Source organism: Nicotiana sylvestris, chromosome 2, assembly GCF_000393655.2.
Source record: "Nicotiana sylvestris chromosome 2, ASM39365v2, whole genome shotgun sequence".
NCBI lineage: Eukaryota > Viridiplantae > Streptophyta > Magnoliopsida > Solanales > Solanaceae > Nicotiana > Nicotiana sylvestris.
Window position 1 is genome coordinate 66,078,927 of NC_091058.1, and position 9,228 is coordinate 66,088,154.

Below are 9,228 nucleotides of genomic sequence, written 5' to 3' on the forward strand. Positions count from 1 at the left end.
TTGGTACCATTTCAAATCATTGACTAATTAATCACTCCTCATTACTCCTAAACCTTTCTTTGGTCCCCTATAATTACCCAACAAAGAAATCAACCAATTGAATTTTAACCCCAGGGTCCCACACTTTAAAGAACTCTGCAGTACATCTACCCAAAAAAGATCCAGTACAGATTTATACAAGGGCATTAAGGTCAATTCATAATCTGTCTCCTCCCCTTTGTTTACTTACAAATTCGCTGTCGTTCCCACTTTCCCTCTCCACCCACAGATTTTTCCTTTTTTCTTCCGTCTCCTCTTTCTATAATAGTAATATGCTAAAAAAACAAATCTTTACATACAAACCCATATCTCTATTTCTCCGGCTAACCTATACATACACATATATATCGCCGGAGAAACTATAACAGAGGAATATCAAAATTTAGCTTTTATTATAAGGAGGAGCTAAATCAATAATCATATGACACCGAGCATGAGGGACGTCCAGTTAACGGAGGTTGCCGGAGACGGTGCCGGAGAGGAAGTGAGGCTGTTGGATTCATATGACGAAGAAGAACAGAAATTGGGTGACAATTTGAGGAGAATTCAGGTTAGAGTAACGGGGATGACGTGTGCAGCTTGTTCTAACTCAGTGGAAGGAGCTTTGATGAGCATAAATGGTGTTGTTAAGGCTACTGTTGCTTTGCTTCAGAATAAGGCTGACGTCATTTTTTATCCTAGCTTGGTCAAGGTTAGAAATTTTCTTACATTTTTGTTTGAACTTCTTGTTTTAAACTAAACTTGTGTTTTTATATTGGTTTTAGTGTTAGTTCTGACTTAAAGTTTTAATCTTTTTGAGATTTTGATCTTTTTGGTTAAATGGATTAGCTTTTATTTCTTGAAATATTCAGTTGTGGTTTGTATATGATCGTGTGGTTTTGTTGATTTTGGTAGTTTTGCTAAATCTTGATTATTTTTTAGCTGTTTGGAGTAAAGAATTGCCGCTAACTGCTTGATATTCGTCTACTTTCGTTTGGATGTTGGGAATTTTAGTTGTATTTTGGTGATGTTGGATTATTGGTCTGCTTGCCATTCTGATGAACTTCATGTCCCTATTCTCTTATGTCCTGGTTATAATGATGTCTTTTACCTTTTCTAGTTCCTTTTGTTTTCTTGGCTTGGATATTTCTGCACATAATAATTCTACCTAACTCTGTTGTGTATTTATTGATGGCACGCCTTCAAACTGATCTAAATCAGCTGCTTTCAAAAGTTTCCTTTTTTTTGGGGGGGGGGGGGGTTGATTAGCGTTAAGCTTGTTTTGCTGGATGATGTTCAGCTACGTTTCATGAACTCGAGTCGGAGTCCTAAACGAGACTTCGAAACCAAAATGGATATGTCCAACTTTTGGGGAGATGTGCATCAAGACCAATAAAAGTTTGATAATCACTGAAGTTCTTACTCCATTAGATTCCCATGTGCAAAAAGTGTATGAGGAAATTCTGCTAGTTGAGAACATAAAGTGCCAAATCATGACTTATAGGATCACATGCGTTCTTCCATCCCCTACTGGAAAAGGAGAAAGGGTTTAATGTCACAAATTCTCTCTTTTAGAACTTACTGTTAGCTATCCTGCGCAATATAAAGCTGTGCATTGGCTATGTACTGGTAATACATTCAAGATTCAGGACTGAACTTTCGAGATTTCTAACTGGAGGTAAAACACATGTAGCATCCGTTTTAACCAAAACAAAGTACAATAAACATTTCAAATGTTTTGGTCCTATAACTGGGCATAATGTTCCATACAATAGCTCGATTACGAGTTCTAAGCATGACTTTCTATGACAGAAAAGAAGCTCTTGAAGTCTTTTACCCAATACTTAAATGCATCACTTTTTAAGGTGAATGACCAAGTCTTTTTATTTCAGTAGGCAGCCAAGATGATAAAAATAATGGTATTGCCAAAGTGCCATAGACCAATCACACATATTATTGGTCAGTCCAGCTAGGACATATTGACTGGAGATCACATTCCTCTACCGTGAACTAAGTGTTCGAGATGAGCAACTTTAAATGGATACATGCACACTACCCTCCCCATACCCCACTATGTGGGACTACATTGGGTATATTGTTGTTGTTTGCATAGAAGTATGATTTTGTATGATGCTGTTGTTTGACCTACCTATACCATCACTATCGTGTTAGTGGATATCAAACCTTTATCGAACCTGAGCAATAAGAGTAACCTATTTAAGAGTGGAAGAAATGACACTCTTCCCTAGAGATTACAGTTCTCCTAGCTCTCTGACTGATGTTTAACTTGTGCAGACTATATACCCTTAACCTATGTGGAACCATTCTTTCCTCTTTGGCTCTATAGTATCAGCAGAATCTGACACAATCTTTGTGGTTGATGGATGAGGTGGTTGTGGAAGGGGAGCCTTGGAGCAACGTTAAAGTTGTTATACGTCACGGGTTCGAGCCGTGGAAGCAGACACTAATGCTTGCATTAGGTTAGGCTTTCCACATCACACCCTTTGGTGCGGCCTTCTTTGGACCCTGCATGAATGCGCGATGCTTTGTGCACCGGGAATGAGGTGGTTGTGCATATTAGGTTTGAGAGATGAGATGGTGATGCAGAGTTATCACGGTGTCACCCATTACAGATTAAACAGATTGTTACTCTCCTTTTGAGCTGTTATGCCTTAGTCATATGCAATTTGATCATTCTCTTGCTCTAGCGAGTGTCAGTTTCATGGTCATTCTGTTTGAGTTTCTGGTGTTTGGTAAAGGATATAATGTTGCACTAGATCAACTCGTTTATAGAATCAAGTGAAATAGAGAGGAAGTAAGATAGTTAAGAAATAATGGACATGCTCTAACCCAAAAAGGAAAGACTTGACGAAGTCTCTTCTGCCACGGAGCAGTCATTAGCAGACACGAGTTACTGATGTTGGCTGGTTCTTGCTGATATCGTGTAGTGCTTGATTGTAGCATTAGTGTTGTCAAATCTAGTGTAATGTTCTCAATGTTGCATGTTAACGGCTTGACGCAAATATGGCAAATGAACTTCAAATGTCCCCATTTGTTTTCAGGATGATGAGATTACAAATGCTATAGAAGATGCTGGGTTTGAGGCAGAGCTTCTTTCAGAACCTACTGCATCTCGTACAAACCCACATGGAACTGTAGTAGGCCAGTTCATAATAGGTGGTATGACATGTGCAGCTTGTGTAAATTCTGTTGAAGGTATCCTAAAACAGCTCCCAGGTGTACGAAAGGCCGTAGTTGCTTTGGCTACATCACTAGGAGAGGTTGAATATGATCCGTCCATAATCAGCAAGGATGATATAGCGAGTGCAATTGAAGATGCTGGTTTTGAAGCTTCCTTTGTGCAGAGCAGCGAGCAGGATAAAATTGTACTTGGGGTGGTTGGTATTTCTGGTGAGATGGATGCACAGTTGTTAGAAGGCATTCTTTCGAAGCTGCATGGAGTTAAACACTTTTTATTTGATCGGGTATCATGTGAGCTTGGAGTTGTCTTTGATCCCGAAGTTCTTGGCCCAAGATCTTTAGTTGATGGCGTTGAAGGAGGAAGCAGCGGCAAGTTTAAGTTACTTGTCAAGAACCCGTATACAAGAATGGCTTCCAGAGATTTAGAAGAATCCTCGAAGATGTTTCGGCTTTTTACTGCAAGCTTATCTCTAAGTGTAAGTTACTCTTTTGCTATTTGTTTGTTGTACTGTTATCCTCTCTTCTTTTAGCCTTTTGTTTTAGCTGCCTAACCACCCTTCTTCAAGTTTGAGGGGTTAGAAGGACATGGTTCTGTGTGATGTCTGGAAGCTTCCTAACTTCCAATGCCTGGTTTCCATTAATTTAATGGAGCTTGTGAAGTGATATCTTTGAAGATGCAGGGATTTCTTCTCCTTTTTGTCCTTTCACTTGTTAGATTCATATATATCTAGTCTAACTCATACAACTTATGCCAGGTTCCTGTGATTCTAATGCGAGTTGTCTGCCCTCAGATACCTCTGCTCTATGCTTTACTGATTTGGCAGTGTGGTCCCTTTCAAATGGGTGATTGGTTAAAGTGGGCTTTAGTGACTGTTGTCCAATTTGGTATTGGTAAACGTTTTTATGTTGCGGCTGGAAGAGCACTTCGAAATGGTTCCACAAACATGGATGTCTTGGTTGCGTTGGGAACTACAGCTTCCTATGTTTACTCTGTATGTGCACTACTTTATGGTGCAATTTCTGGGTTCTGGTCTCCAACATACTTTGAAACAAGTGCCATGTTAATCACATTTGTACTTCTAGGAAAGTACTTGGAAACTCTTGCTAAAGGAAAGACATCTGGTGCTATCAAAAAACTCGTAGAACTCGCTCCCGCTACAGCTATACTGCTTGTCAAAGACAAAGGTTAGAACATTTAGAATTTCTGTCTACTGCTTGGCACGTTACCACGTATAGTTTCCAAAATGCAAAAGGGTCCTATCACTGAGGTTATGTTTATTCTGTATTCCAGGTGGAAAAGTAGTTGGAGAAAGAGAAATAGATGCTTTATTGATTCAGGCTGGTGATATATTAAAAGTACTTCCTGGTACAAAAGTTCCTGTGGATGGTGTCGTTGTATGGGGTTCAAGCCATGTGAATGAGAGTATGGTCACTGGAGAATCTGCTCCTGTTTTGAAAGAGATTAATTCAGTGGTTATTGGAGGTACAATCAATTTACATGGTTCTCTTCACATACAGGCCACAAAAGTAGGGTCAAACACAGTTCTTAGTCAGATCATATCTCTTGTTGAGACAGCACAGATGTCAAAGGCTCCCATTCAGAAGTTCGCCGACTACGTGAGTATTGTGAATTCAGTGCAAATCAATTATTTCCTGTTGTTAATTTTATAGTATTTGCTTTGCTCGAAGAAGCATTGATTAAATGGAAGTTCAAGATCTTGCATTTCCTCCTCTAAAGTATTAATTACCTATCTTTCATTGCATTAACAAGTTTAATCTCTATCCTCATTTATTCGATCAGCCTTTATCTCTGACTGTTGGACACCATTTTACTGTATGTTTTTCCCTCCTTTGGCTACAAAGCATTCACAGTGCTGATATATTTGATGCTGTGCTTATTTTTCAATGCCAATGGCTGAAAATATCTAGGGAAGTGCTTTGTGGAAATCCAATTAGACAGTGAATTTGCTATGATGTGGATCGGTTTAGCAAAAAATGAATATATATTTTTAATGTGATAGTGCTTTCGTAATTGATGAGTCTCTTTGTTTTATTCTTGCCTTTGAATTCGAGTTTCTTAGTGCTCATATAATGTTTGATGTTTGAGCTGACTGGATTTTCTCATCGTGAGTACTCTTTGACTTACAGATTGCAAGCATTTTTGTTCCTGTGGTTGTTACTATGTCCTTATTGACATTCTTTGGATGGTGAGTTTCAGTTTTTCATAATTTCCTCGTTCCAAATAATTTCTATCACTGTAACTAGGATTGTTGTGCTGATGTTTTTGCAATTTTATCCATTGCACCAGGTATGTTGCTGGAGTTCTTGGAGGCTATCCAGAAGAATGGCTGCCAGAAAATGGCAATTTTTTTGTATTTTCTTTGATGTTTGCGATATCAGTTGTGGTTATTGCATGTCCTTGTGCACTTGGTTTGGCCACCCCCACTGCTGTTATGGTTGCGACAGGGGTTGGTGCCAACAACGGTGTGCTGATAAAGGGAGGAGATGCATTGGAGATGGCGCAGAAGATTAGATATGTGATATTTGATAAGACAGGCACTTTGACCCAGGGAAAAGCTAAAGTCACAACAGCCAAAGTTTTCACTGAGATGGATCGTGGAGAATTCCTAACTTTGGTAGCTTCTGCAGAGGTACATGTTCTTTTTTGATAAGATAATAATAATTATATTTATATGGTGAGTGAACTCTGAGGCCAACAAAAAAAGAAGGTACACAGTCGTCTATACTAACAGAAACATCATGGTGCACCAAGAGTTTACTAGAAACAAAAGACAAGGCTTCATTTGTTCAATAGTATTTTCTACGCTCTAGTTCTTCTAGCGGGAATCACATAGAAACCCATTTCCTACAATCTTCTGATGCTATTCATACGCTGCTCTCTTGAGGAGAAAGAAGTGGTTAAGAAAGTAAAATGCTGGTACCTGATAATGTAAAAAAGTATCAGAGCACTAAGATTTCTGTATTTTCTCTTTAGCACTACCAAGCAACCACTTGATTTTTTTTTTTCTCAAATGAACGTTTAGGGGTCATTTTTTGTTCAATGTTGCCTCCAATTCTAAATCATACTCTCTCCGCTTTAACAAGAAAGAAAGGGTTCGTTGACATAATTAAAAACTAGATAAAAAGTTCTATGAATTATAATTTTTATTAACTAATAAATGTCCAATGAAGAATAAGAGGAGAGCAAAGCGCCAATGGCGCGTGAAGCGCATGCGGTAGAAGTATATCAAAACGTTGTGCTCAACGAAAAAGTTGTTCGACTCCAGAGTAAGCCATATTAAGTGGAATGGATGGAGTAGTTCTTTTAAACCAAATGTTCTAAAGTTACAATAACTACTGCAGTTTTCTCCTTCTAGCTACATGTCATCTAAGGAATATGCTGATGACGCAGGCAAGCAGTGAACACCCCTTGGCTAAAGCGATAATGGAATATGCTCGGCATTTTCATTTCTTTGATGAACCATCTGATACCGGGGAGTTTCAGAGTTACAGTGAACAGGCTAAGTTTTCTGGATGGCTTCAAGATGTATCAGATTTCTCTGTTTTGCCTGGAAAAGGTGTACAGTGCTTCATCGATGGGAAATGGGTTTTGGTGAGTTTTCAACACCATGACATTCCCAATTTTTGGAGAGCTGATTAATTTCTTAGTCTCCAATCAGGATAAAGTCTTAATTTCTTGTCTTTATGTCAACGAACAGATTGGTAACCGGAAGCTGCTTACCGAGAATGGGATAGCTATACCTTCCAACGTAGAGAATTTTGTTGTAGAGTTGGAAGAAAGTGCAAAGACAGGCATTCTTGTCGCTCAGGATAATGTTGTAATTGGTGCTCTGGGGATAGCAGACCCGCTAAAGAGAGAAGCGGCTGTTGTCGTAGAGGGCCTTATAAAAATGGGCGTCCAACCAATCATGGTTACTGGTGATAATTGGAGAACAGCTCGTGCAGTTGCTAAGGAGGTTTGTATCTTCATCTTTGTTATTGCGATTTTCTTCTACACTGTAATATGAGTTTACAAACTGGGTATGGATAAATTGGTAACCTAATTTAATTCATAGAAGTTATTTAGGGTTGCTTTCATCCTTTCCTGTCCCGTGTTTGACTAGCATCCAAGTTATCTTTTACCCACTCCTGCAACCAGCTTGAAAAATGAAACAAGAGGGGTTCAAGGCTTTGTTCTACCTAGCTCTCGGTTGACACCACTGCATTGTCAAACTCTTAGGAATCACTCCAGTCAGATTTCCTGGTGTCAGAGTGCGAAGAACTCCATATGCTTTTACCAATCTTTTTGAAAGATATGATTTGCTTGTGGTAATTTGTGGCCTGCATTTTGTCTTTCTTGAGCTGGAATGGCTTTCAAGAAAATCAAGAGAGACTATTTTTTTTCAAAAACTTTTTCCCTTTTTTTTTTTGGTGTGGGGGGGGGGGGGTCCTTATGGATAGATGTGTTACTTTATCCAGTGAGTTGAAATAATGCAGTTGCTTAAACAGGGGATGGATAGAAGCAGTACTATTAAATTTTTCTTTGCTTACTGAGAAGTAATAGACTTGCCACTAATTCTGGGCTAAACATATGACCCCTTGGATGCCGTTTCAAATTGCAGGTCGGTATCCATGACGTAAGAGCAGAAGTGTTGCCAGCAGGAAAAGCTGAGGTCATCCGTTCATTTCAAAAGGGAGGCAGTGTAGTTGCTATGGTAGGTGATGGGATCAATGACTCACCCGCATTAGCTGCTGCAGATGTTGGTATGGCAATTGGAGCGGGAACTGATATTGCGATAGAAGCTGCTGAGTACGTGTTAATGAGAAGCAACTTGGAGGATGTGATTACTGCCATAGACCTCTCAAGGAAGACATTTGCGCGGATTAGGTGGAATTATATCTTTGCCATGGCGTACAATGTGATCGCAATTCCAGTGGCCGCAGGAGTTTTCTTTCCTTTGTTAAGACTGGAGTTGCCACCTTGGGTAGCTGGTGCATGCATGGCAATGTCATCTGTAAGTGTTGTGTGTTCTTCTTTGTATCTAAAGAGATACAAGAAACCCAGACTTACCACTATATTGGAAATAACTATAGAGTAGGAATGAGGTCAAATAATGAAAGAGTCAAAAAGAAAAAAAAGGACAAAAAAGTAGGAATTAGGATCAACTCCGATTTTTTGTGTATTCCTTTATCTTCTCTTTTTCTTTCCCTTTTTCTCTTTGATCCACACAGTATGTGAATTACCCGCCCTCTCAATGTAAATGCTCTCCGTTTGTAAGTTTCCCTCTGTTTTTTATGAGTTTAACTATGCTCATAGCTTTAAGTTTTCCTCTGTTCTTTTACGAGTATTAACCATGTAAGAGAATTTTTCACACTACAAGGTCATCTAAACCGTAACAAGACAATTTTTTTAATTTTTTTTTCAACAAGACAATTAACCTACTACACGTTAAAGTTACGAGTAGTGTAAAAGGCTTATATATTGTTAGTGTATATAATTCAGTCGTTTTATATAATGAACAAAGTGAAGATGAAAGATCCATCATGCCTCGTACTCGCCTAAGACTACCCTTCCCTTCTACTAGTGATGCCTTGCTCCCGTCTCACGACATTTCCGAGATTGCTTCTTATATGAAAGATAAATAGACAATGCATAATCTTATTGCACTGAAATGAATGACTATACTACGACTATCATATGGACCACTCTTGTATTGATCGACTGTATAACCTTGCAAAACATATTTTATCTCTCGCATCTCGACAAATCCAGTCTAATAAGGCACTCCTCTAACGATGGAGTTGCTTTAAAGTAGATAAACGATAAAACAAGCCACTAAGGCAGGTGCGAGTGTGACAATTAATACTTAATAGAGTATACATCGAAATCTCTCAGGAGTATTTTATTAAGAAAAAAATTAAAATTGGCGCGATAAGGTTGTAAAAATAGTACGGTATAACCAGTTTTCGGACTGGTCATTCAAAAATAGCTAGCGTTTACCAAGTCAA

General features: G+C 38.8%; 1 protein-coding gene across 1 annotated transcript; it reads left to right on the forward strand.

The window, feature by feature from the left end:
• The first annotated feature begins 253 nt into the window (after positions 1-253).
• On the forward strand, positions 254-8,547 carry LOC104210748 (copper-transporting ATPase RAN1-like). Its single transcript, XM_070167948.1, has 9 exons — positions 254-730; positions 3,081-3,695; positions 3,975-4,404; positions 4,511-4,836; positions 5,368-5,426; positions 5,528-5,870; positions 6,632-6,832; positions 6,939-7,196; positions 7,842-8,547. Exons 1-9 carry the CDS (start codon positions 461-463, stop codon positions 8,316-8,318), a joined length of 2,979 nt encoding a protein of 992 aa, XP_070024049.1. The 5' UTR covers positions 254-460; the 3' UTR covers positions 8,319-8,547.
• The last annotated feature ends 681 nt before the right edge of the window (positions 8,548-9,228 follow it).

Excerpts from the sequence above, each read along its gene's own strand:
- LOC104210748 (XM_070167948.1), top strand. The coding sequence starts at position 461 with ATGACACCGAGCATGAGGGACGTCCAGTTAACGGAGGTTGCCGGAGAC. Across the intron at positions 5,427-5,527 it reads TTATTGACATTCTTTGGATG|GTATGTTGCTGGAGTTCTTG; the intron begins GTGAGTTTCAGT and ends CCATTGCACCAG. Across the intron at positions 6,833-6,938 it reads TCGATGGGAAATGGGTTTTG|ATTGGTAACCGGAAGCTGCT; the intron begins GTGAGTTTTCAA and ends GTCAACGAACAG.